The sequence below is a fragment of the Drosophila serrata genome, unplaced genomic scaffold, assembly GCF_035046125.1.
Source record: "Drosophila serrata isolate PLE 108 unplaced genomic scaffold, ASM3504612v1 contig_184, whole genome shotgun sequence".
In the NCBI taxonomy this organism is placed as follows: Eukaryota; Metazoa; Arthropoda; class Insecta; order Diptera; family Drosophilidae; genus Drosophila; species Drosophila serrata.
Window position 1 is genome coordinate 650,339 of NW_028257082.1, and position 26,341 is coordinate 676,679.

Genomic DNA, 26,341 nt, shown 5'->3' on the forward strand with positions numbered 1-26,341 from the left:
TCTCTGGACAGATCGTTGAGAAAGCGAGGCAGGAATCATTGCAAAAGGCACCAGAACTACTAATTGAAGCCACTCGATCAAAAGCAATTCTTTATTGTTTCCAAACACTAATGTAGATACTTTTTCTTTACCTTCTCTAGAATCTAGAACAATCGAAACTCTCGCCATTGTACACTGAAGGTAACTTGTCCAGGTAAGCAGCTCTATGCTCTAAGGATTAGCCTATTTCTGATCATATAATAATCCCTCAGAGCTCTGGCCAAGGAATCTGGTTACACCAGCGACTCGAACCTGGTCTTCCGCAAGAAGGAGCTACCCGTGAGCAGTCCCTTGAGTCCCGTGGAACAGAGGCAGGCCTACAAGAGTCTCCAGGCAGGCGGAGAACCTCCACTGCTCGGCTTCCGCAAGCCAGCGCCCGAGAAGCCCCGTGGTGAGTCCTAGTTCCTTTTACCTTTATTTTCGGGAAAGTTGTTACCATCTAATATCTAACTTAGCTGTAAGTCGCTGGGCTACTCTACTCTACTCTACTCACTAATCCTGCAAACGGTGTTGGTTCCAAGGTCTATCCTATCTTTCTATCGTACACTGAAAACTTTTTAAGCTCTTTGTAAGCCACCAGTTGCCCATGGTTTCCCCATTCCCACCCACTCTCACTGCTCACACCTGAAGTTGTATTAGTCCGTCCACCACCAGGATGTGGGCGCCACCAAAAAAAACAAGCACCACCGTTAATGGCACCCAGGCACCACTTAAACCCAGCAGAAGCGGCTGCCTAATTTCGAAATTGATTTCTCGCCTTTCCCCAAAAGAAATTGTGGAGGAATTTGAATTCATACAGATCACTCCCACGCTCACAAAGATTCGTGTGAGCACCAAGGAGCTGGAAGAGGACGAACCCTTGGCAAAACCACCAATTTCATCAATACCACCACCTCCACCACCACCACCGCCTCCGCCGCCGCCGTCACAAACAAAAAAGAAGCCTGCGAAAATGTTCTCGCAGCTCTCGAAGACTCTGCCCTCGTTCATTCCCCTGAGCAAGAAGCAGCAGGCTTCGCAGGACGAGCCTCCACCAAGGCCGCCCCACCGCAAGTCCAGCTGCACCAAGAGTACGGTGCGAGTGCTGAGCTCAGCCTCCAAATCCCGGCATGAGCAGTGCTTCCAGCCGCCGAATGGAAATGCCTCCGGTGTGTCCACCATAACGCTGAGGAAGGTGGCCACCTCGAGTTGTTCGCGTCGGGAACCGATTTGTCGCTCCAAGTCAGCCGGAGCGGTCTCTACTCTCCTGCAGACCCTTACGGCCACCAAGGAGACTCGTCTTACCCGGCGGGTTCAGCAGCAACAGCAGCAGCAGCAGGCGTCCCGCTTGAGATCCTCAAGTCCTGGCAGGCGTCCCGCCCGACTCTTGGCCTTGCGTCACTCCAGCCGCAGTCCGGTGGCCTTTGGCCGGAGCATTTCCAAGGAGCGAAGTTTCGCCGAGGAGAAGAAGCGTCTGGAAAACACCTTGCCGGCGAATAGGACCAATTTTGAGGCCAGCACCAATATCCTAAGGGATCCCTCCTTGAAGTCCCCCCAAGAAGTGAGGGAGGCAGTTCGTTCGTATGCCACTTCCCGAAGCAAGTCCTTGCCCAGACTTCGCCACACCACGGTGAGCACCACCACACGGCAGACCATGTGTTTCCCACAAGTGCGACCTCAGACGCTCCTGGATTGTGGAACACGCTCGCTGCGAAAATCATCCTCCAAGGGCGGCAAGGGACAGGCCAAGACAGGATCCAATGATAGCCTGCCCAGGAGTAACTCCACCTTCTCCATTGATTCGCTGGTGCGTACGGAATATGTGCCCATAGCTCCACCAAAAACGTATGTGAGCAAATCCAGGGGTTCAAGCTCCAAGGCCCTGGTTCCTCTCCAGAACAGCCGCAGCGAGGGTCATGTTCCACGGAAGCGGCAATCCGGAAAGTCAGCTGCCAAGCCGCCACCTCCGGTGACCGTTCACTCCTACACCGAGTCGGTGCGCGAGAAGACCAACTTCTGGAACGATTACAATGCCAAGCAGGCCATGTCCCTGCCGCAGGAGTACAAGTTCGTGCCAGAGGATGTCTGTGACTTCTCGAGTCAGATTCAGATCCAGCAGCAGCCCTGCATTGAGGACCTCGTGTGGAAGTACGAGGGCAAGGAGCAGCGTCCTCCCACAAAACCTGTGGCTGTCACTGACATAGCTCGTCCCCTGTCGCCTCAGTTGAGCCAGGAGCGTCGCTTCTCCCCCACACGGGAGGTGCGTGTCCCGCAGATCAACCGGGAGGTGCGTTCTCCTTCCCGTCGTCGCATCGACAGTCTGCGCTCCAAGGACAAGGAGCAGGCGGTGGCCAGGGCCAGCAGCCTGAGCAGCGCCGATGAGCGTGGAAGAAGGACCACGCCTGCTCCAGCCAATGGTCTCTACCAGTGCGGAGAGCTGGCCCACAGTGCCACCTCGTTGACCCATCTGGAGCGGCACAGCCCGAGTTGTCGGTATCGCAACAACTGCGAACGCTTCACCGAACTGAATCGCTTCTACAGCACCCTGGAGCGGGTGGGTCAGCTGGAGAGAGCCACCTCCTCGAGCAGCTTCCATCCGTTGCGTAAGGATGCCGAGCTCCTGGACTTTGATGAGTGGCGAAAGGTGCGACTCCACGAGCGGGCCGAGAAGGAGCTGCAGTACTTGGTGGGCAAGTTGCAGGATGACCAGAAACAAAGGGATCTCCACTACCGCTCCAAGGATGTGGACTCTCTCAAGTGGCGTCAGGAGGCGGATCAATCGCTGATTGCCAAGAAGAAGTCCGTTGAGGATCTGCGCGAGAACTTCGAGCAGCTGAACCTCCTTCGGCAGCAGCAGCAGCTGCAATCGGAGCCAGTGCATCGTCACTGGCGGCGCAATACGGTGGCAGATTTGGCCAGCAGCCTGGAGCATCGCATTGAGGTCGAAACCGAGCTCGAGCCAGAGCGTCACTTGGACAATGATCTAGTAAGCACCCTGTCCAAGGATCAGATCAAAAAGATCACCCAGCAGCTGAATGAGATCTACTCGGGCAACCGTCAGGCACCAGCCGTCGAAGAGCAGTATGTGGTCACCGTGGAGAAGGGCTCTCGCCCTAACGGCCTGAAGGTACGCTGCAACTCGAGCATCTCCAAGGAGCAGCTCCTGGGACCTGTGCAGCGTAAGCGGGATGAGCATCAGGCCAACCAAACCCTGCCCCGCGCCACTCGCAGCCAATCTCCAGTGGTGGTGGCCAGGGAAACCCGAGGAGCCATAGCGGCCAAGAACGCAGAGTTGACCCTCTCAAAGGCGCCAGAAGTACCGCCCCGACCCAAGGCCACGACCAATCAGGAGGTGAAGAGCAAGCCTATAACTAAAGAGACTCCCAAGGAACCCAAGGAGGATGCCCGTGAACCGGCCGAGAACATAAACCAAAAGATTCAGTACTTTGAAGATCGTCAGTTCGATGAGCCACCCAAGACCATCTATCATGCCCGGGAGGACTCCTCGCCCGACGAGGCCGAGGTGATGCGCCTCATCGAGCAGAATATGCAGGAGCGCCAGCGTGCCAGGCAGCTGCATCAGCATCACCACCAGGAGCTGAGCAATTCCCTCACAGATCTGAGCGGCGTCTTTGGAGAACGTCCCGCGGCCAGGGTAAATTTTCACTTGCACAGCCCGCCCGATCGTCCGCCCGACGATACCGAGCTTATCAGCTTTGGGAACGGGTCACCGGATCCCGCCGACGCCAGTCTTGAGCTCTACTCGGACTCCTATTACCGCTCGCGTAGTTTGTCGCCTCAGTCCCAGGCCTCCGCCTGCTCCAGCTCCTACCTGCAGCGGGTCTACACCGGCGAAGTGCGCAAAATGCGACAGCACTTTGAGAGCATCCAACAGTCCGGGGAGCAGTCCCGTGACCAATCCAACGAGCGCCGTGATTTTTTTGGGCTTAGCTCGCTGCGGAGGGCGCGCAGCGATCCCGAAGTGAGTGCGGGATCCAAAGACGCCCCGGACACCGCTACGGAGGCGGTGTCAAAGAAGGAGGAACAGCCGGGTGATGTCCCTCGACTGACCCACAAGTTTGAGTTGCGTGGCGCCACGCCATCACCGGAGCGTGGCCGAAGGCGCCAGCGGAGCGCTCAGGATCGACTGATGCCGCATATAGACATCATTAGCAAGACGGCGGCCCTGAAGCGGGAGCTGCCGGTGCGAGCGAGTCCCACGAGGAGTGTAAGCAGCAACAGCCACTGCTTCGAGCGCCTGAGGATGCGCTACGAGTCCCCAGAGCCACCGACCCAAAGCTACCTGTCCACCTCGCATCCGGATATGCGGGATGTGCACGATATATCGCCACACCTGAGTGCCGATTGGGTGGCCCACAAGCATCCGCAGCCCTCGAAGCCGGAGGAAGTACTGCCCAGGAAACCCCAACGAGTGGTGGCTAGGGCCAACTCCACATCACCACCGCGTCCGGCCAGATCGCAGAGTCACCAGCTGGGCTCCCGGCTAACCAGCTGCATGAGGGACATCTTTGCCAATCAGAAGTTTGATCCTTACAAGCATCGTCCCAAGGCTCGATATGTGCCCGAAGGAGCAGAGACTCAAAAGAAGGCACCTCCTGCCAGTAGCAATGGAACCCTGGAGCGTATGAAGAAGACCATGGCGGTGACTTTTAAAGGTGACTTTCCTATGACTATAACAACTTTCAGGGAGCAGTGGGTATGAGGGTGGGTCAGGGAACTCTAGGGCAATCCTTCTAATCTATGCTTCGTTGGTTGCCTGATCCCGTAGTGCTAGTGCTGCTGCTGCTTTTGGTTACTCCTCCTTCCCCCATTGGTTTTTAAACTGATTTCCAAATTATCCCTTTTACTCGTATCTCATCTGTAAATCCTTGGCGCAGATCTCGACCCGAACGCGCCTCCCATTCCCCCACAGCCGCCAGTCAAGGGGCTCTCCGCCTACGATTACTCGTACAACACCGACACCGTCGACGGATCAGGTGAGTGACCAAGTTAAAGCCAAGTCCGAGCTAGCTACAGGATTGCTGAGTAAGGTCTTAGTAGACCAATTAGGATATATCCTTAACCATAGTGTAATAATATTCCCAGTGGCAAGAGACTCCTCCATCTTGAATAACTTTTACAGCGTTCTCGTCCTTTATATCCTACCCCTCTTTTTTTTGGGTGTCCTGCTGCCACTGTAATTCGTTAGCCTTTGCTAAAAGCATTTTTACTGTGGCAAACGATGGGTAATTTCCGCAATTGCTGCAATTTCACTTTGAAGGTGTGCCTTGCGCCTCGGTTGACCAAATTAATCGATATCACCAATGAAAACGCCGGCCACGCGGACGGCTCTGACCTGCTTAGCTCACCAGCTCACCACCACCTGTCCTCCTCCTTAGTTCACCTGTTCGAGGGGGTGGTGCTGTGTGGCTGCCGGTGGGGTGGCTACTGGCTCACCTTGCCGGCGCGTGCAGTGGTGGCGTTGCCATGGCCAAGACGATGCCGTCAACAAAACAAACTGGGAACAGACACGACGCGTACCTGTCGCGGCCGTTAGTCAGTTCCACTTTTCCGTGCCAATAAAAAACGTGTCTTTCGGCCTGTGCTCCGCTCGGAAAGAAAAAACTTACTAATTAAATGTTTCTCATCCGGTCTCCTTATGCAACTTTTGCGCCGGCACCATGATCCATCAGACATTGGCTCCGCATCGCAGCCAATCCTCCAGCTTCTCCAAAAACAAGGCAGTCCACTGGCGAAAGAAGTTGCATCGCAGCTGCAATGACCTGGAGCTGGAGGATTATGACGATGGCAACCGATTTGTTGAGTCGCAGAACTTGTGGCGCAGCTCGGAGATTAACGATAATCCCTGGCAAAGGCCGCAAAGCAGTGGCGGCAATAACAATGGTTCCTTGCATCACGACAGTGTGTGCGATATACCCAATTGTGGTAAAATCCTGTGGGTACATCGTCAGAGTTACGAGGCTCCCCTGAGGCCACCGCCTCCTTCCCACTATCAGGGTAGTGGCTCTGCTGCAGCTGCGGCAAGTGGCTACCACGTGGTGGGCCTGCCCCACACTCCCCAGCCCAACCAGCGGCAAGCTTACCTGGCCAATCAGCATGCCATTGGAGCTTCCATGCCGCTGCTACTGTGGCAACATCAGCAGCAGCAGCAGAAGCAGCAACATCAGCAGCAGCAACTCTTGCAAAAGCAGCAGCAACTCTTGCAACAGCAGCAGCGATTGCAGAGGTATCAACAGCGGCAACAGCAATGGCCAAGCAGTTAGTATTTATACAAGAAGATATATAGATAGATTCAAGTAGTATAGCCACCGATTAATTATCAGATCTTAACTGGATTATAAAGTATCCAAAGTCAAACAGCAACATCAATTAAGGTTCTCTAACCTTCAGATTCCTCTTGACTTTAGTTCTCATAAACTAATTCCCAAGGTGTTAACTACTTCCTCAAAATTAACACACACTCAAACTCAATTTTTGTGGCCAAAACAAGCAGTTAACAAGACAACCGCAAATGTTGGTGAGCGGAACTATGTACCCCCAGCGAGATAAAAGAAAGCCAAGCGATCGATTGAACCCCCTCTGGGCTCCCATCTGCCACCTTACACCTTCCACGCCGCCCAACTCTCTGTGCACTTTCTCATTTGACTAAGCGACCTTCCTGTTTTGCACTTTCTCACGGTTTTTCTTTTGCAAAAAAAAAAAAACGAAGTAAAACTCGTTATCACCTGAGAGAGAGAGAGAGAGAGAGAGAGAGAGAGAGAGAGCAACATAAACAGAGAAACAAAGCACGATACAGCGGGGCACGCTCCACACGTTCGATGCTCCAAAGTCGTTGATAAAAGGCTTGAGGCTGTGTGAGTAAGTGCGAGGAAAAGCTCACTTTTTTACTGCGATCAAGATGGGGAAGCTACAGTGGGTCTTATCAGTGGGTTGTCAGGGGAAAATACTTTAATGCTTGATTGACAAAAAAAGGGAGATAAGAAGGTATGTTTCGTTGCTGCGTATTTATTAGCCTATAAATAGAAAAAGTTAAGAGATTAAATAAATATTCTGGTATCAGTTAGGAAACATTATTGCCTTGATTTACTTTATTATTCTGCTAAATATAAAATTAAATTGGATCAGAATAGACACTTAAATTTATTAAAGCAGGAGCTAAATCCAGTTGTGAATTGTAAAGTTGTTGTTTTGTTACGCTTTTAATTTGAAATAATATTATTTTCAAAGCTTTAAAAATGGTTCCTGGTTTCAGTAATATCTTTAGATTTTCTACAAAAATATATCTTTACATTTTACCCGATTAGCCCCATTGTACCAAAGATACACCCACCCCACTGTCGCAGCAATTAAACGTGAGGCGCCGCCACAAAACGGAACTCGTAGTAATACAACCGCCGCTATCTCTGGGAATTACTCAGCCGGCGGAGAGTCAGCAGAGTCTCCCGAAGCTTCGTCTTCTGGTCTTCTCTCTCTCTCTCTCTCGCTATCTCTCTGTCTCTCTCTGCTCTTCGCTCTCCCCGTAGTCTTCCCTCTCTTTCAGTGCTTAGCTGCCTTTGGGGCTGCGCCATTCAGTTTCGATTTTGATTTCGATTTCAGTTGAGCGCAACGCGTGCTACGGTAAAGTCGGTTAAGAGTCTTCTCCCGCCCCCTAATTCTTCCGCCCCCCGTTTCCAGTCTTCTGTCACCCTGCCTCCCCCCTCCTTCCCGTCTCTTTCCCTGGCTCAAGTGAAGCGTGTAGCTTGTTGTTGTTCGCCGATTCTCCGCAGCTTTATCAGGCAATTGCCTTAGCCTTCGATTCTGATTCTAATTCTGATTAATTGTTGTTGTTATTGTGACTAATAAGTGAGCTACCCCAAAGAAAATGGGAAAGAAAGAAAAGCACTTAAAGAGTTAATTGAGCGTGAAATGCAAGGAAAAGCCTTGAAAGGCTACAGTGTATCTTGTATCTATAAAAGTATAAAAGCAGTAAAAGTTGAAAAGAGGCAAAGTTTGCCAAGCATAACTAAACATATTCAAATTGCGATTTTAATTGCATATATTAACATTGAAACAGAATGTGAGAAAATGCATAAATGCCTTTAAAGATACTTTTTACTTTGAAGTATCTGTAAGATATTTCTCGTATCTAAAGCATTCAGTGTACATGAATGGGCTTTATTCCGACCTTGATAGTAATAAATATTATTGAAAACCAAAAGAAAGCTTCATAGATAACCATATCGAATTGATAGTGCCTTGGAATACCATTTTCCCTCTTTTGCCACAAAGCACTTTCAAACGCTGGCAAAAATGTGCCGCAGCGAATCAGTGAAAGTGAAAATCCCCCGAGTGTCAATTAAACCGCTCTTTCCACCACTCACTCCACCCCACCTCCTGCACTGACTTGGCGTAAACATCACGTACAAAGCGGTTGTTAATTGTTGTTGTCCAAAGACAATGCTCTGCGGCTCATGGCGTATTTGCTGCACAAATATTTGTGCAGCCGCACCTCTCACCTCCGAAAGGTTTCCCCTTGACAGATTTCCCCCAAATCGGGTCAATGGAAGCCAAGTTGTTTTCCATCTCTATCATCATTTTCCCAGTTTCCAGCTGCGCAGTTCCATTAAGGAAGGCATCAATTGAATCGAATGGAATCGGAGCAATTTAATGCGAGATAGCTTCAGATGCTCCAGACTGATACGGAAAACTCTTGCGTCTTGGAGTTTTTCCTCCAGTCTCTGGCCAATTAACAGCAGCATTATCTCCAATTGCAGCTAATTCTCTGGTTGGGAGGGGCCGCCACCTAATTCAATTTGAGATTGTGGAAGGCCACTTATTACCAGGGGGGGGTTATCAGGTGGATGGCGCTGTTTATTTGCCTACCAATTGGCAGACAGATATGTGCTCAGCCCCAGCCTCAGATAAGCCAGTGTGTTTCGTAACAGAAGCAGTAACGAGCATTTGCGGTTAGATCATCTTACGACTCACTTTGTTGTTTTAAGGGTAAACATTGAGTACACTCAGGAGAAAAATGGGTTTGTAATTACAAAAAACTTCTAAGGAGATATTAAATTAAATTGATGTGAAAGGAACTTGTACGAGATACAGTAAAGAACTTTAGATACACTGAAGACAAGATCCCATATGCACAAAAAGGCAGTGATCCCCTTTAGGAAAATAAATTCTATTGGGATATTTGTTTATGTTATTAAGCTTTGTTTATAGCAGAGGAAGAGTTTCTTTTAATAAACAAATAGTTCTTGTTCTTATCCCGATGACTGGTCTTATACATCCTTTCTCTTAAACCCTTATTATGAAAACTTTACTCTGACTCAAGTGTCTTTGGGAAATGTTTATGTGTAAAGATCCCCCACTAAAAATAAGTATCTAAAATGAGTAATGCCTTTGTTCCTGGTCAGATCAAAAGGGGGTTAGGGGGAACCAACACAACAGCTATATGGTTACTTCGCTTGAGCTTCAGCCTAACCCGCCTTCCGCCGCTTTTGTGCCTCTCATCTGAACAGAGTCTCCCAATCGTTACTATGCCACAGACGTGAACATCCACTTCAAGACCCCGATCAGGCATGAGCAGCGCCAGAACGTGCCGGAGGAGGAACTAGCCATTCGCCAAGCGGAGCATATGCAAAAGCTCTACCAGGAGGAGCGTCGCCGCAAGTATCTACAGGAGCTGCAGGACATGAACTCGCGCCGCCACACGGACAACTTCACGCCCTCGCAGAAGTCACCCATTGCCCTCAATCGCTACGATGACTTCCCCACAGACGTGACCCTCAAGTCGCTGGTGGGCCCAAAGACGGTGGCCCGGGCTCTCTTCAACTTCCAGGGACAGAGCTCCAAGTAGGATGATTTTATATGAATTTATTTGAAGATGATTAAATATAATTAATGTGCTTTCAGGGAGCTCTCCTTCCGCAAGGGCGACACCATCTACATCAGGCGACAGATCGATGCCAATTGGTACGAGGGCGAGCACAATGCCATGATTGGTCTGCTGCCAGCCAGTTATGTTGAGGTGAGTTACAAAATAGTAAAGATATATGGTAAATAGATCCCCAAAATAGTAGAGTTGGGTTTTTAGAAAGAAATAGCTTGATATAGTAAGCAACTTGATTCAAAATAGAAATACAATTATCAAGTAGATAAAGAAATCTTCCGGTTTCAAGTCTAAATATTTATGATTCAAATTTCTGGGAAAATTATACTTGTTTACTGTTTAAATTCAGGTTATATGCGATTCCTATTTGTTGTGAGTCATAGACTTTAATTGAGTCATTAGAAAATCAAAGTAGAGTGGGGAAATAGATAGAAAACTGACCGAAATTCGAAAAGGGGAACAGTGCTGATAGAGAAACTCTGTAGATAATCTGAACACGCCTTTTTATTTTGAACTTAATTAGGATTTCGACAGCACTTTTAATTGAACAAATTTCTAATATTTCCAGATTGTCAGCCGTGATGGTGCCCGTACTCCATCGAAGCGACCCTCGGAGGGTCAGGCCCGTGCCAAATACAACTTCCAGGCCCAGTCGGGCATTGAGCTCTCCCTGAACAAGGGTGAACTGGTTACCCTGACACGTCGCGTGGATGGAAACTGGTTTGAGGGCAAGATAGCCAACAGAAAGGGCATCTTCCCAGTCTCCTATGTGGAGGTATGTCTTAACAAATCAGGGTTTGTTTAGATATTTAATAGATAAACCCAAACAGGTACTTACCGACATCGGTGCCGAGGATATTGCGGCCAGGACAACCACCGTGATCAGCACTCAGAGCACCACCAACCTGCGTCCCAATCTGGATGTGCTGCGCACAAATATCAACAATGAGTTCAACACGATCACGCAAAATGGAGCCCAGCCCCCGAATGGCATCCTGAAGGAGACGCGAACGATTCACAAGACGGATGCCCTTCATGTGGATACCAGCTCGGAGCCATTGGCGTATGTCATACCTTAATATATATAGTTCCCAGAGATCTCTTAATAAAAGGATTATCTCTTTTTTTTTTAGGTACCGTGCCTTGTACAAGTACCGACCACAGAACTCCGATGAACTGGAGCTGCTCGAGGGCGATGTGGTCCACGTGCTGGAGAAGTGCGACGACGGTTGGTTCGTGGGCACCTCACAGAGGACCGGCTGCTTCGGCACATTCCCCGGCAACTACGTGGAACGGGCCTGAGGAGGAGACCGATCCGATGGATGGATGATCCTCTAATCTTAATGAATTTTATGAATTGTAGTCTAATATGAGGAGGAATCAGCGTGGCCGTGGACGAAGGCAGTTCTATGATTAATTCTGATTTGGTTTAACTGGATTATTTTATGTTGTTGTTGAATAATTCTTATCCTGCTAATTCTGCTGCTTTCGTTTTGCCGTAATTTAAAGCTATTTATTTAATTTTAAACAGAGCATTAATTATATCAATGTTGGAATTACGTTTATTTATGAAAAAAAAAGCAAAAACAAAAAATATTAACCAGAAAAGTTGTACCCTCCTCCTCCCACTCCGAGACACCCCATTCACCCACACAAACCTACACAAACACACACACCAAATATCAAAGGAACTCTACATTAAGATCATACATATATATATTTTGTCGTTTACCTACTAATTTTAACTAGTCACAGCTAATTTCCAAAAAATCAATTACAAAAAAGAGATCATGAAGAAGCTAGTGGAGACCGTTGAACTAAAGTGCCTTAAAGTTGAAATTTGAATGACTAAAAACATGAATTAAAACAAAAAAATATATATAATAAACACAAAAATAATATGAAACAAGTGCTAAGATCCCATGTGCCCCTTGTTGAGTCCCGACAATGGGGATTATTATTATTATTGATAATTATTATTATTATTTATGATGATATTGTCGAGTCCGAACCAGCAGAAACCATTTTATAATCATTACAAAAAGCGTTTATTACACAGACACTGTTGCAAGCGTATTTAGTAAATAAAGAAGAAACTAAAAAACAATTGAAATTTGATTATTTTGTGTGTTTTAAGGGTGTATTTCCTAAATGAAAAAATATAAATTGTGTGGAGGTTCTAAAGAGATTTATTTAAAAGAAATTTGGAAAACTTAAATGGTATTTAAGGAATTGTAATATATAAACAATTTTATAATGCAATCATTTAACCAAAACATTAATTAACAAATTTAGTTATAGTACCTCACATTTATAAATATATTGCTATGCTTTACCGATACATTTCAGAATCTAATGTATAATAATTCTTAACATAAAGCATAATTTCTCCTTAATATTAGTTTAACAATATCTAGCTCCTTGAATAAATTATCCTGCTCCTCTGACGACCGACCATCACGTTTGTGCCAGCTTCCGTTTCCGTTCCTGCTTGAGCTCCCTCTTCACCGCTCGCTGCTCCAGCTCCTCTGTGTACTCTGCATACATGGCCAGCAGTGCGGGATAAAGCTTGTGATAATGTTGCAAATCTTCGACAGTCACCTGCATATTATCGAAGGCAATGGCCACCTGCTGCATATCCTCGGCACTCGGTAGCCGCGGGCACTTGGCGTAGCGCTGCGAGAAGTGTGTGAGGATCGTGTGGCGGGCTCCCATAGTGCGACCCTGCTGGATGGCCTGCGACACGGTGCTGTGCGTCTTGAAGCGTGCCTCCTCCTCCAGATCGTCCTCCATGGTGGCCTCGTGGATGAGCACTGTAGAATCGCGTCCCAGTTCGACCAGATCCAGGCAAGGCATAGTGTCGCCGCTGTATGTAATTTTTATCGGTTCATTTTCGTATTTCGCTGCCAGAGTAAGACTTATTCCAAAGGAGTTTGGACAGTGCCGCACCAGGCAAGTGCCAATGGAGTTGATGCCTAGGGGTTCCACTCTCTCACCCGTCAACGGACTGGCCAGGAGCTCACCATTAGCCACGAGAGTGTACGAATCTTCAATGGGCTCGATTTGTCGGTTGTAGAACTCCAGCCAGGGTTCAATTTGACGCGGAGCAAGCAGGAGTAATGGTTCTGTCTTCGGTTCCAGTTTCCTCCTTTCCCTGAGCAGGCCAATCAGTCCAATGTGGTGATCCGCATGCAGATGGGACACATATATCACATGAAGCTGCCGGAGAATCTGTTCCGCTTTAGCGGAGCCATAAAGCCGCACAATTTGGCCGTAGGTACCTTCACCACAATCCAACAAGGCAAAGGACTCGGCAGCAGTCTTGATAAGAATGGAGCTGACGTTGCGGGTCTTGTTGGGAATGCAGGATCCCGTGCCAAGAAAGATTATCTTCGGGTAGCTCTCGTCCGAGTGGGCAGGGAAGCTGTACTCTTCTTTGAATTTCGCCAGGAGCTCTGTGAAGCCGGGCACACCATGCGTCTCCTTCACGTACTCCTCAGGCGTGAGTTTGGCCTCCAGCGTGCGATCCAAACCTAAAGGAAAACGGTTTGTATTGTAGCATTCTTGTCAATAATTTGTTACTGCTTAGCTTACCTTTTTTAGGCCTCAGGTGAAAGCTGGTCATGGAGACTACGCCCTGTTCCGACTCCTCCTCGACCTTCGACTCCGTTTTATCGCAATCGCCCGTTTCGTCCAGTTTGGTTTTCTTGAGGTTCTGACTCAGTTTCGAACTTTGGCAGGGCATCGACTCACCCAAAAGGGGAAAAACGTAAGGGGCAAGTTGATGCAACTGATGCTGGATGCGGTGGGCAGCAGCATAGCCAGAGAACTGGTTGTGCGGGGAACTCAAATGGATGTGCTGTGTACCCGAAGGGAAGTTCTCCTCCAGAAAGTGCTTGTAGTCCTGCAGGGAGGCAATAGGATGAGGCGTGAAGTGGACAACCAGGCGTACTTTAGTCAACTGCTCCTCGTCCAGTTCCTTAAGGCGTTTAGCTTGGGCTAGAAGCCCTGGCAGATACTCTTCACTGGGAACATCCAGGAAAACAAAGGAGAGTGCCGACTCACTGGGCTCGGTGACATCGACTGAACGAACCACCTTGCCATCGGGCAGAGTGATGTCCTGGCCATTCTTGAGCTGCCCCAGAAGGGGACCCGGCTTCACACCCTGCTCCACGCACTTGACCAGGTTAAGAGCCCCGGCGCGTGGTTTCAGCTGGCAGATGTAGTTGATAACGCTCTTCTCTGGATCCTCCGAACTGATCAGCGGCAGGGAGTCCACCTTCAGGATGGAGTCCTCGAAACAGCCGCCCTCGGAGCAGTCAATTGTCTGCATTTGGAGGTTTTTCAGTACCACAAAGCGTCGCATGGACTGCAGCATGGTAGCAAGATGTGGCGGTCCATGAAGTCCCACGTTGCGCACGCCGGCATCCTGGATGGTCAACGCCAGACCCGGTAGACCGCCCACAGTTGCCCACGTGTTCCGCGTCACAAAGATCTGCTCGAGACGCGACAGCCGCGTCTTGTGCTCGTGGGCCAGTCGCTGGGTTCCCTCGCCGCAATTGAACAAGTAACGGGCTTGATCGGTGAACAGATAGACCGCAGCAGGTGCTCCATTGGCGCCGGCACCCAGGATTTGGAGATTCACGGATCCGGGCACAACTGATGCCAGCTTTTTCCTCAAAACATTCGGTTCTCGCTCGTAGCGGGGACCTGTTAATGGATCTGTGGCAGATGCCAAGGTGGCTTCCACCGAGCTGCTCATCTTTAGAGTGCGCAGGGAACTATAAAGCGGCCAGCGCACGGATTTCAATAAAAACATTCGTATTTCGTCGACCGCGGCAGTAACGTGCCCGCGAACAGCTGTTGCGCCTGAATATGAAACTTTGTATTAGAGATGGAACTTGTGTTAGGGATGATGCGGTTGATTCATCGCAAGTATTAATAAGGAAACTTATAAAAATGAATTTTCCTTTGCCAGTAATTAGTTATTTCTTTTATTTTAATATCTTTACTTAAAATTCTTACATTTCCTCTGTGTATAACCAACAAAATCATTCAGCATCCCTGGTAATTGTCGCTTTCCAACACTAAATTCGTAGTATTTCTGTTCTGCTGCACTGCGGGCACTCTAATGCCCACGTGCGTTTTGTTTGGCCTTCGCCGGCGCTGAATTTATACGAATTTAGTCGAATTTCCAAGGATTTACAAAGATTTCTTGATCTTCAGGACACCAGCAACTGCGGCAACATGGTCTTCTTTACGTGCAACGTCTGCGGCGAGTCGGTCAAGAAGCCGGCTGTGGAGAAACACTACCAGACGCGCTGTCGCAACAGTGAGAAGAACGTGTCCTGCATGGACTGCCTGAAGGACTTCTACGGCGAGGAGTACGTGGCCCACACAAAGTGCATCTCAGAGGCGCAGAAGTACGCCAGCCAGAGCCAGGGTTTCGTGGTCAAGGAGTCGCGCAACAAGAACGCTCAGAAGCAGGAGAGCTGGATGGACATCATCCGTGCGATCCTCGACAACAGCGAATACAATCTAACGCCCGCCCTGCGCTCCTCCTTCCAGAAGCTCCAGAGCGTGGACAATGTGCCGCGCAAGAAGGCCAAGTTCGAGAACTTCGTGGGCAACTGCATGCGGATGCCGCGCCAGCAGGCCGCCCAAGTGTGGGACATACTCGAGAAGGAGTTGAACAAGATGAAGGAGGCCAAGCAGGCGGAACTGGCCAGGATAAAGGCGGAGAAATTGGCAGAAATACAGAAACAGCAGCAGGAAGAAAAGGAGGCTGAGGAGGCGCCTCCGAAAAAGAAGTCTAAACTAGAGGAGCCCACACCCGAGGAGGAAGCCACCAATGGCACCTCCGGAGACTTTGATTGGTCCGCCCAGCTTACCAAGATTGTTGGCAAGCAGGCAGATGGCATTTTCCTGGAAAAACTGCGCAAGAAGCTTCTCAAGAAGTACGCCAAGCATTTGTCTGTGGAGGATTTGAGCGAAAAGCAAGCCAAGAAGTTCCAGAAGCGATTCGACAAGCAACTGAAGCTCTCCGAGGCCCTGCGAGTCGACGGCGATCTCGTTAAAGTTGCTAGCTAGCGGAGCAAGCCAACTTTAGTCGTAGTTAAGTTATAACGAAGGACAATAAATGTGTAAGCTGCAAGTGTAGTGTTTTTATACCGATTTTAGGCCTTATACTTTAGGTACTGCATGCACTGCCTCAGATGATTGCGCGTGGCTTCGCACTGGGCTGTTTGGTGAAACCGCTTGACGGGACAGTTGAGGATCATCTCATTTGCCACGCATTCGAGCACCAAGCCGGGATACGGATGACAGCCGTGCTCGGAAAGGCGCCTGGCTAGTTTTTTGACAGCCTTATGAGGCAGAAGTTCAAGAGCTGTCGAGGAAGATGGTGTAAGTGTTGAGAACATCTCTTGGAACCAGGGACCCACCATGTTTGTCGCACTTGATGTACGTCTGATAGAGCAGCTCAATATCGTCATCGTTGACCAAATCCATTTCCAACTGTTCCTTAACCTGGTGGAGAACTAGCGACCGGCGATCCTTGCCCAGGAATTCCGTGCTATTGAAACTGCACTCTGCGGTGCACTGATCAAAGAGTTAGTTTTCCGTTTTTATAGTCTTTTTCTTTATAGACCTTACAAACATGTAGGTCTGCTCCTCCTCGTCCGTCTCGTATGGAATCTTCTCATGCCACTTGATCTGGCAATCGCTAAACTGGGGACTCTCATCGTGCAGGTCGCAGCAAAAGTCGTGCTGAAATATATACCCGATGAAACTCGAAAGACCTTACTGATCAGACCCACCATAGTATCCACTGTATTCAGTTCACAGTCCTCGTCCAGATCGGGAGCCGCGGCCCTGCCCAGAGCCCAAGCGGGCAGAAGGAGCAGCAGCACCACTTTCCATAGTTGGAAACACATTTTCCAAATTACCAACTGAGTAAATCTGGCGCTTTTATAACTAAAAAACCGCGCTGTAAAGGTTTAATTTTGCGTAACATTTGATGGTTTTTAATTTGAGGCTTAATTTATGCTTTTAATTATTCCAACCGAAATTTGCTTCAACCAGACAGACCGGGTGCAGCGTCATCATAATCATCATCTTCGTCGTCGTCATCGTTCCGCTCCAGTTCCTGGAACGCACTGCAGTTCCATTAGCCCGCTGCACTCGAAGATAAATGATGAAAAGGCGCAGGCATCCATCACCGATCAAGCGGCGCAATATCCAAATATAGCAAAACTATCCAGGGCTCGAGAAGCCACGCACTTTCTTGATTGCTCCGATGTCTAGGAAAGTAAATGCATGCGGAAGCATATTCCCAGTCCCCAAACGCAATCCCAATCCCATTCCCATTCCCACACCCATTCCGCTGCGTTCAGCTGCAACTAATTAACCGAGAAATACATCATAAATAGTCCAACTGCCGCGGTTCCAGTTGCATCTTCGGTTCCAGCTCCTCCTTGCCAGCACACGACCGTCATTAGTCAGGGAGCAGACGTTGCGTCGCTGCCTCAGAAGTTCCCATTTGTTTATTTTAGACTCGCACACACCCCGTCGAAGGCAAGGGTGTGGTGTGAAGTAGTGATGCCAACGACCTATAATTATACATTATAGTTATACTCTATAGGAAGATAGATTAATTTCCTATTAAAATTACTTATTGATATTTTAAAGATTTATTTTTTAAAATTGTATGTAGTTGTCTTGCTTAGGTTTTAATATTTAGTTTTAAGTACTCAATAATCTTAGGAGTTAAATTTTAGACATCAATAAAATAAGCACCACTGCAGAGCCATAGGGGCATGAGGAGAAATGGGTGTGGAGGTGAGTATAGGCTCCGGTGGGTGCCTGTGTGTGCGGTAGGTATTCGCTGCCGCTGCGGCGCTCCATGGTGGAATGCGATTGGGGAATTTTTTTGGGGGGCAAGAGCATTCGAGCGGCACGTGCCGCCCGCCTGAAGTTCAGTTCTCCGGAATTGGAATGACTGCGACTGACTTGCTGGGCTAGGAAGCTAGGCCTACAAGAATCCGATAGAATGATCGAATGTGGCCATATGTTTACCATACTTATTTTGTTGAGCATTGATTTATTGAACAGATTTTCATATAAATAATTTCGACTCAAAAAGTGGGATTACAATTACAGTCAGAAGCGTAAAAAACAACGAAGGAGTCATTTCCCCATAAAGTATATATATTCTTGATCAGCATCAAAAGCTGAATCGATCTAGCTATCTTCGGACAAAATCTATTTTTTTGCCAAAACTTCGAATTTTGCGAAAAACGATAAGGGGTTACATCATTAAAATTGCCAAAACTTGACAATTTTCTTGATTTTTTTAAATTTTATTTTGAGTATGCAGATTTATTACTGCACTAAAAACTAACATGGGACAGCTTTCCGAATTCAAATTAAGGCGTTTTTGGCTCAGTTATGACTATCTTAAGCATTGATTTATTTACAAATTTTCATATATAGGTATAAAAATAAAGGTATAAATAATTCCGGCTCAAAGAGTGGTATTATAATTTTAGTCACAAGCCAGCAAATTAATGAAGGAGTATGCAGTGTTATTAACAACATACAAAATAACATGGAACAGCTTTCCGAATTAAAATTAATGCTGTTTTGGCAAAGTTATGACTATCTTAAGCACTGATTTATTGAACAGATTTTCATATAAAAATATAATTAATATCGATTCAAAAAGTGGGATTACAATGTAGTCAGAAGCGTAAAAAACAATGAAGGAGTCATTTCCGACCCCATAAAATATATATATTCTTGATCAGCATCAATAGCTGAATCGATCTAGCTATCTTCGGACAAAATCTATTTTTTTGCGAAAACTTCGAATTTTGCGAAAAACGATAAGGGGTTACATCATTAAAATTGCCAAAAATGGACAATTTTCTTGATTTTTCTAAATTTTATTTTGAGTATGCAGATTTATTACCGCACTAAAAACTAACATGGGACAGCTTTCCGAATTGAAATTAAGGCGTTTTTGGCTCAGTTATGACTATCTTAAGCATTGATTTATTTACAAATTTTCATATATAGGTATAAAAATAAAGGTATAAATACTTCCGGCTCAAAGAATGGTATTATAATTTTTGTCACAAGCCAGCAAAATAATGAAGGAGTATGCAGTTTTATTAACAACATACAAAATAACATGGAACAGCTTTCAGAATTAAAATTAATGCTGTTTTGGCAAAGTTATGACTATGACATTGATTTATTGAACAGATTTTTATATAAAAATATAATTAATATCGACTCAAAATGTGGGATTACAATTTATTCAGAAGCGTAAAATACAATGAAGGAGTCATTTCCGACCCCATAAAGTATATATATTCTTGATCAGCATCAAAAGCTGAATCGATCTAGCTATCTTCGGACAAAATCTATTTTTTTGCGAAAACTTCGAATTTTGCGAAAAACGATAAGGGGTTACATCATTAAAATTGCCAAAAATGGACAATTTTCTTGATTTTTTAAAATTTTATTTTGAGTATGCAGATTTATTACCGCACTAAAAACTAACATGGGACAGCTTTCCGAATTGAAATTAAGGCGTTTTTGGCTCAGTTATGACTATCTTAAGCATTGATTTATTTACAAATTTTCATATATAGGTATAAAAATAAAGGTATAAATAATTCCGGCTCAAAGAGTGGTATTATAATTTTAGTCACAAGCCAGCAAATTAATGAAGGAGTATGCAGTGTTATTAACAACATACAAAATAACATGGAACAGCTTTCCGAATTAAAATTAATGCTGTTTTGGCAAAGTTATGACTATCTTAAGCACTGATTTATTGAACAGATTTTCATATAAAAATATAAATAATATCGACTCAAAATGTGGGATTACAATATAGTCAGAAGCGTAAAAAACAATGAAGGAGTCATTTCCGACCCCATAAAGTATATATATTCTTGATCAGTATGAGAAGCTGAATCGATCTAGCTATCTTCGGACAAAATCTATTTTTTTGCCAAAACTTCGAATTTTGCGAAAAACGATAAGGGGTTACATCATTAAAATTGCCAAAAATGGACAATTTTCTTGATTTTTCTAAATTTTATTTTGAGTATGCAGATTTATTACCGCACTAAAAACTAACATGGGACAGCTTTCCGAATTGAAATTAAGGCGTTTTTGGCTCAGTTATGACTATCTTAAGCATTGATTTATTTACAAATTTTCATATATAGGTATAAAAATAAAGGTATAAATAATTCCGGCTCAAAGAATGGTATTATAATTTTTGTCACAAGCCAGCAAAATAATGAAGGAGTATGCAGTTTTATTAACAACATACAAAATAACATGGAACAGCTTTCAGAATTAAAATTAATGCTGTTTTGGCAAAGTTATGACTATGACACTGATTTATTGAACAGATTTTCATATAAAAATATAAATAATATCGACTCAAAATGTGGGATTACAATATAGTCAGAAGCGTAAAAAACAATGAAGGAGTCATTTCCGACCCCATAAAGTATATATATTCTTGATCAGTATGAGAAGCTGAATCGATCTAGCTATCTTCGGACAAAATCTATTTTTTTGCGAAAACTTCGAATTTTGCGAAAAACGATAAGGGGTTACATCATTAAAATTGCCAAAAATGGAAAATTTTCTTGATTTTTCTAAATTTTATTTTGAGTATGCAGATTTATTACCGCACTAAAAACTAACATGGGACAGCTTTCCGAATTGAAATTAAGGCGTTTTTGGCTCAGTTATGACTATCTTAAGCATTGATTTATTTACAAATTTTCATATATACGTATAAAAATAAAGGTATAAATAATTCCGGCTCAAAGAGTGGTATTATAATTTTAGTCACAAGCCAGCAAAATAATGAAGGAGTATGCAGTTTTATTAACAACATACAAAATAACATGGAACAGCTTTCCGAATTAAAATTAATGCTGTTTTGGCAAAGTTATGACTATGACACTGATTTATTGAACAGATTTTCATATAAAAATATAAATAATATCGACTCAAAATGTGGGATTACAATATAGTCAGAAGCGTAAAAAACAATGAAGGAGTCATTTCCGACCCCATAAAATATATATATTCTTGATCAGCATCAATAGCTGAATCGATCTAGCTATCTTCGGACAAAATCTATTTTTTTGCGAAAACTTCGAATTTTGCGAAAAACGATAAGGGGTTACATCATTAAAATTGCCAAAAATGGACAATTTTCTTGATTTTTTAAAATTTTATTTTGAGTATGCAGATTTATTACCGCACTAAAAACTAACATGGGACAGCTTTCCGAATTGAAATTAAGGCGTTTTTGGCTCAGTTATGACTATCTTAAGCATTGATTTATTTACAAATTTTCATATATAGGTATAAAAATAAAGGTATAAATAATTCCGGCTCAAAGAGTGGTATTATAATTTTAGTCACAAGCCAGCAAATTAATGAAGGAGTATGCAGTGTTATTAACAACATACAAAATAACATGGAACAGCTTTCCGAATTAAAATTAATGCTGTTTTGGCAAAGTTATGACTATCTTAAGCATTGATTTATTGAACAGATTTTCATATAAAAATATAATTAATATCGACTCAAAAAGTGGGATTACAATATAGTCAGAAGCGTAAAAAACAATGAAGGAGTCATTTCCGACCCCATAAAGTATATATATTCTTGATCAGCATGAAAAGCTGAATCGATCTAGCTATCTTCGGACAAAATCTATTTTTTTGCCAAATCTTCGAATTTTGCGAAAAACGATAAGGGGTTACATCATTAAAATTGCCAAAAATGGACAATTTTCTTGATTTTTCTAAATTTTATTTTGAGTATGCAGATTTATTACCGCACTAAAAACTAACATGGGACAGCTTTCCGAATTGAAATTAAGGCGTTTTTGGCTCAGTTATGACTATCTTAAGCATTGATTTATTTACAAATTTTCATATATAGGTATAAAAATAAAGGTATAAATAATTCCGGCTCAAAGAATGGTATTATAATTTTAGTCACAAGCCAGCAAAATAATGAAGGAGTATGCAGTGTTATTAACAACATACAAAATAACATGGAACAGCTTTCCGAATTAAAATTAATGCTGTTTTGGCAAAGTTATGACTATCTTAAGCATTGATTTATTGAACAGATTTTCATATAAAAATATAATTAATATCGACTCAAAAAGTGGGATTACAATATAGTCAGAAGCGTAAAAAACAATGAAGGAGTCATTTCCGACCCCATAAAGTATATATATTCTTGATCAGTATGAAAAGCTGAATCGATCTAGCTATCTTCGGACAAAATCTATTTTTTTGCCAAATCTTCGAATTTTGCGAAAAACGATAAGGGGTTACATCATTAAAATTGCCAAAAATTGACAATTTTCTTGATTTTTTTAAATTTTATTTTGAGTATGCAGATTTATTACCGCACTAAAAACTAACATGGGACAGCTTTCCGAATTGAAATTAAGGCGTTTTTGGCTCAGTTATGACTATCTTAAGCATTGATTTATTTACAAATTTTCATATATAGGTATAAAAATAAAGGTATAAATAATTCCGGCTCAAAGAATGGTATTATAATTTTAGTCACAAGCCAGCAAAATAATGAAGGAGTATGCAGTGTTATTAACAACATACAAAATAACATGGAACAGCTTTCCGAATTAAAATTAATGCTGTTTTGGCAAAGTTATGACTATCTTAAGCACTGATTTATTGAACAGATTTTCATATAAAAATATAATTAATATCGATTCAAAAAGTGGGATTACAATTTAGTCAGAAGCGTAAAAAACAATGAAGGAGTCATTTCCGACCCCATAAAATATATATATTCTTGATCAGCATCAATAGCTGAATCGATCTAGCTATCTTCGGACAAAATCTATTTTTTTGCGAAAACTTCGAATTTTGCGAAAAACGATAAGGGGTTACATCATTAAAATTGCCAAAAATGGACAATTTTCTTGATTTTTCTAAATTTTATTTTGAGTATGCAGATTTATTACCGCACTAAAAACTAACATGGGACAGCTTTCCGAATTGAAATTAAGGCGTTTTTGGCTCAGTTATGACTATCTTAAGCATTGATTTATTTACAAATTTTCATATATAGGTATAAAAATAAAGGTATAAATAATTCCGGCTCAAAGAATGGTATTATAATTTTTGTCACAAGCCAGCAAAATAATGAAGGAGTATGCAGTTTTATTAACAACATACAAAATAACATGGAACAGCTTTCAGAATTAAAATTAATGCTGTTTTGGCAAAGTTATGACTATGACACTGATTTATTGAACAGATTTTCATATAAAAATATAAATAATATCGACTCAAAATGTGGGATTACAATATAGTCAGAAGCGTAAAAAACAATGAAGGAGTCATTTCCGACCCCATAAAGTATATATATTCTTGATCAGTATGAGAAGCTGAATCGATCTAGCTATCTTCGGACAAAATCTATTTTTTTGCGAAAACTTCGAATTTTGCGAAAAACGATAAGGGGTTACATCATTAAAATTGCCAAAAATGGACAATTTTCTTGATTTTTCTAAATTTTATTTTGAGTATGCAGATTTATTACCGCACTAAAAACTAACATGGGACAGCTTTCCGAATTGAAATTAAGGCGTTTTTGGCTCAGTTATGACTATCTTAAGCATTGATTTATTTACAAATTTTCATATATACGTATAAAAATAAAGGTATAAATAATTCCGGCTCAAAGAGTGGTATTATAATTTTAGTCACAAGCCAGCAAAATAATGAAGGAGTATGCAGTTTTATTAACAACATACAAAATAACATGGAACAGCTTTCCGAATTAAAATTAATGCTGTTTTGGCAAAGTTATGACTATGACATTGATTTATTGAACAGATTTTCATATAAAAATATAATTAATATCGACTCAAAATGTGGGATTACAATTTATTCAGAAGCGTAAAATACAATGAAGGAGTCATTTCCGACCCCATAAAGTATATATATTCTTGATCAGCATCAAAAGCTGAATCGATCTAGCTATCTTCGGACAAAATCTATTTTTTTGCGAAAACTTCGAATTTTGCGAAAAACGATAAGGGGTTACATCATTAAAATTGCCAAAAATGGACAATTTTCTTGATTTTTTAAAATTTTATTTTGAGTATGCAGATTTATTACCGCACTAAAAACTAACATGGGACAGCTTTCCGAATTCAAATTAAGGCGTTTTTGGCTCAGTTATGACTATCTTAAGCATTGATTTATTTACAAATTTTCATATATAGGTATAAAAATAAAGGTATAAATAATTCCGGCTCAAAGAGTGGTATTATAATTTTAGTCACAAGCCAGCAAAATAATGAAGGAGTATGCAGTTTTATTAACAACATACAAAATAACATGGAACAGCTTTCAGAATTAAAATTAATGCTGTTTTGGCAAAGTTATGACTATGACACTGATTTATTGAACAGATTTTCATATAAAAATATAAATAATATCGACTCAAAATGTGGGATTACAATATAGTCAGAAGCGTAAAAAACAATGAAGGAGTCATTTCCGACCCCATAAAGTATATATATTCTTGATCAGTATGAGAAGCTGAATCGATCTAGCTATCTTCGGACAAAATCTATTTTTTTGCCAAAACTTCGAATTTTGCGAAAAACGATAAGGGGTTACATCATTAAAATTGCCAAAACTTGACAATTTTCTTGATTTTTTTAAATTTTATTTTGAGTATGCAGATTTATTACTGCACTAAAAACTAACATGGGACAGCTTTCCGAATTCAAATTAAGGCGTTTTTGGCTCAGTTATGACTATCTTAAGCATTGATTTATTTACAAATTTTCATATATAGGTATAAAAATAAAGGTATAAATAATTCCGGCTCAAAGAGTGGTATTATAATTTTAGTCACAAGCCAGCAAATTAATGAAGGAGTATGCAGTGTTATTAACAACATACAAAATAACATGGAACAGCTTTCCGAATTAAAATTAATGCTGTTTTGGCAAAGTTATGACTATCTTAAGCACTGATTTATTGAACAGATTTTCATATAAAAATATAATTAATATCGATTCAAAAAGTGGGATTACAATTTAGTCAGAAGCGTAAAAAACAATGAAGGAGTCATTTCCGACCCCATAAAATATATATATTCTTGATCAGCATCAATAGCTGAATCGATCTAGCTATCTTCGGACAAAATCTATTTTTTTGCGAAAACTTCGAATTTTGCGAAAAACGATAAGGGGTTACATCATTAAAATTGCCAAAAATGGACAATTTTCTTGATTTTTCTAAATTTTATTTTGAGTATGCAGATTTATTACCGCACTAAAAACTAACATGGGACAGCTTTCCGAATTGAAATTAAGGCGTTTTTGGCTCAGTTATGACTATCTTAAGCATTGATTTATTTACAAATTTTCATATATAGGTATAAAAATAAAGGTATAAATAATTCCGGCTCAAAGAATGGTATTATAATTTTTGTCACAAGCCAGCAAAATAATGAAGGAGTATGCAGTTTTATTAACAACATACAAAATAACATGGAACAGCTTTCAGAATTAAAATTAATGCTGTTTTGGCAAAGTTATGACTATGACACTGATTTATTGAACAGATTTTCATATAAAAATATAAATAATATCGACTCAAAATGTGGGATTACAATATAGTCAGAAGCGTAAAAAACAATGAAGGAGTCATTTCCGACCCCATAAAGTATATATATTCTTGATCAGTATGAGAAGCTGAATCGATCTAGCTATCTTCGGACAAAATCTATTTTTTTGCGAAAACTTCGAATTTTGCGAAAAACGATAAGGGGTTACATCATTAAAATTGCCAAAAATGGAAAATTTTCTTGATTTTTCTAAATTTTATTTTGAGTATGCAGATTTATTACCGCACTAAAAACTAACATGGGACAGCTTTCCGAATTGAAATTAAGGCGTTTTTGGCTCAGTTATGACTATCTTAAGCATTGATTTATTTACAAATTTTCATATATACGTATAAAAATAAAGGTATAAATAATTCCGGCTCAAAGAGTGGTATTATAATTTTAGTCACAAGCCAGCAAAATAATGAAGGAGTATGCAGTTTTATTAACAACATACAAAATAACATGGAACAGCTTTCCGAATTAAAATTAATGCTGTTTTGGCAAAGTTATGACTATGACACTGATTTATTGAACAGATTTTCATATAAAAATATAAATAATATCGACTCAAAATGTGGGATTACAATATAGTCAGAAGCGTAAAAAACAATGAAGGAGTCATTTCCGACCCCATAAAATATATATATTCTTGATCAGCATCAATAGCTGAATCGATCTAGCTATCTTCGGACAAAATCTATTTTT

At 42.6% G+C, this 26,341-nt stretch overlaps 4 protein-coding genes across 53 annotated transcripts in view; 2 read left to right on the forward strand and 2 right to left on the reverse strand.

Annotated features, from left to right (window-relative positions):
- The window catches only part of CAP (Cbl-associated protein), a 37,634-nt gene extending 25,614 nt beyond the window's left edge, over positions 1–12,020 (forward strand). For 21 of the 50 annotated variants that reach the window (XM_086827735.1, XM_086827756.1, XM_086827716.1 and 18 more), the window contains 8 exons: positions 141–193; positions 252–430; positions 4,917–5,015; positions 9,543–9,876; positions 9,937–10,051; positions 10,482–10,688; positions 10,744–10,976; positions 11,047–12,020. In XM_086827735.1, the coding sequence (XP_086683861.1) occupies positions 141–193; positions 252–430; positions 4,917–5,015; positions 9,543–9,876; positions 9,937–10,051; positions 10,482–10,688; positions 10,744–10,976; positions 11,047–11,215 (1,389 nt within the window). In that variant the 3' untranslated portion in view covers positions 11,216–12,020. Of the gene's footprint in view, positions 1–140; positions 194–251; positions 431–809; positions 4,695–4,916; positions 5,016–9,542; positions 9,877–9,936; positions 10,052–10,481; positions 10,689–10,743; positions 10,977–11,046 lie in introns of all 50 variants that reach the window. The other 29 variants (XM_086827762.1, XM_020945368.2, XM_086827721.1 and 26 more) reach the window with 5 other exon arrangements.
- Positions 12,021–12,079: 59 nt separating this feature from the next.
- RNaseZ (ribonuclease Z) lies at positions 12,080–14,955 on the reverse strand. The gene is made up of 3 exons (XM_086827763.1): positions 14,939–14,955; positions 13,508–14,782; positions 12,080–13,446 (listed from the first exon to the last, which is right to left on the reverse strand). Exons 2-3 carry the CDS (start codon positions 14,730–14,732, stop codon positions 12,371–12,373), a joined length of 2,301 nt encoding a protein of 766 aa, XP_086683889.1. The 5' UTR covers positions 14,733–14,782; positions 14,939–14,955; the 3' UTR covers positions 12,080–12,370.
- Positions 14,956–15,014: 59 nt separating this feature from the next.
- Positions 15,015–17,742, forward strand: LOC110178305 (uncharacterized protein C16C10.8). The gene is made up of 2 exons (XM_020945397.2): positions 15,015–16,056; positions 16,129–17,742. The coding sequence occupies exon 1, from the start codon at positions 15,161–15,163 to the stop codon at positions 16,001–16,003; it is 843 nt and encodes a 280-aa protein (XP_020801056.1). The 5' UTR covers positions 15,015–15,160; the 3' UTR covers positions 16,004–16,056; positions 16,129–17,742.
- Positions 16,090–16,848, reverse strand: Obp46a (Odorant-binding protein 46a). The gene is made up of 4 exons (XM_020945398.2): positions 16,732–16,848; positions 16,568–16,681; positions 16,357–16,513; positions 16,090–16,301 (listed from the first exon to the last, which is right to left on the reverse strand). Exons 1-4 carry the CDS (start codon positions 16,846–16,848, stop codon positions 16,090–16,092), a joined length of 600 nt encoding a protein of 199 aa, XP_020801057.2.
- Positions 17,743–26,341: the final 8,599 nt, after the last annotated feature.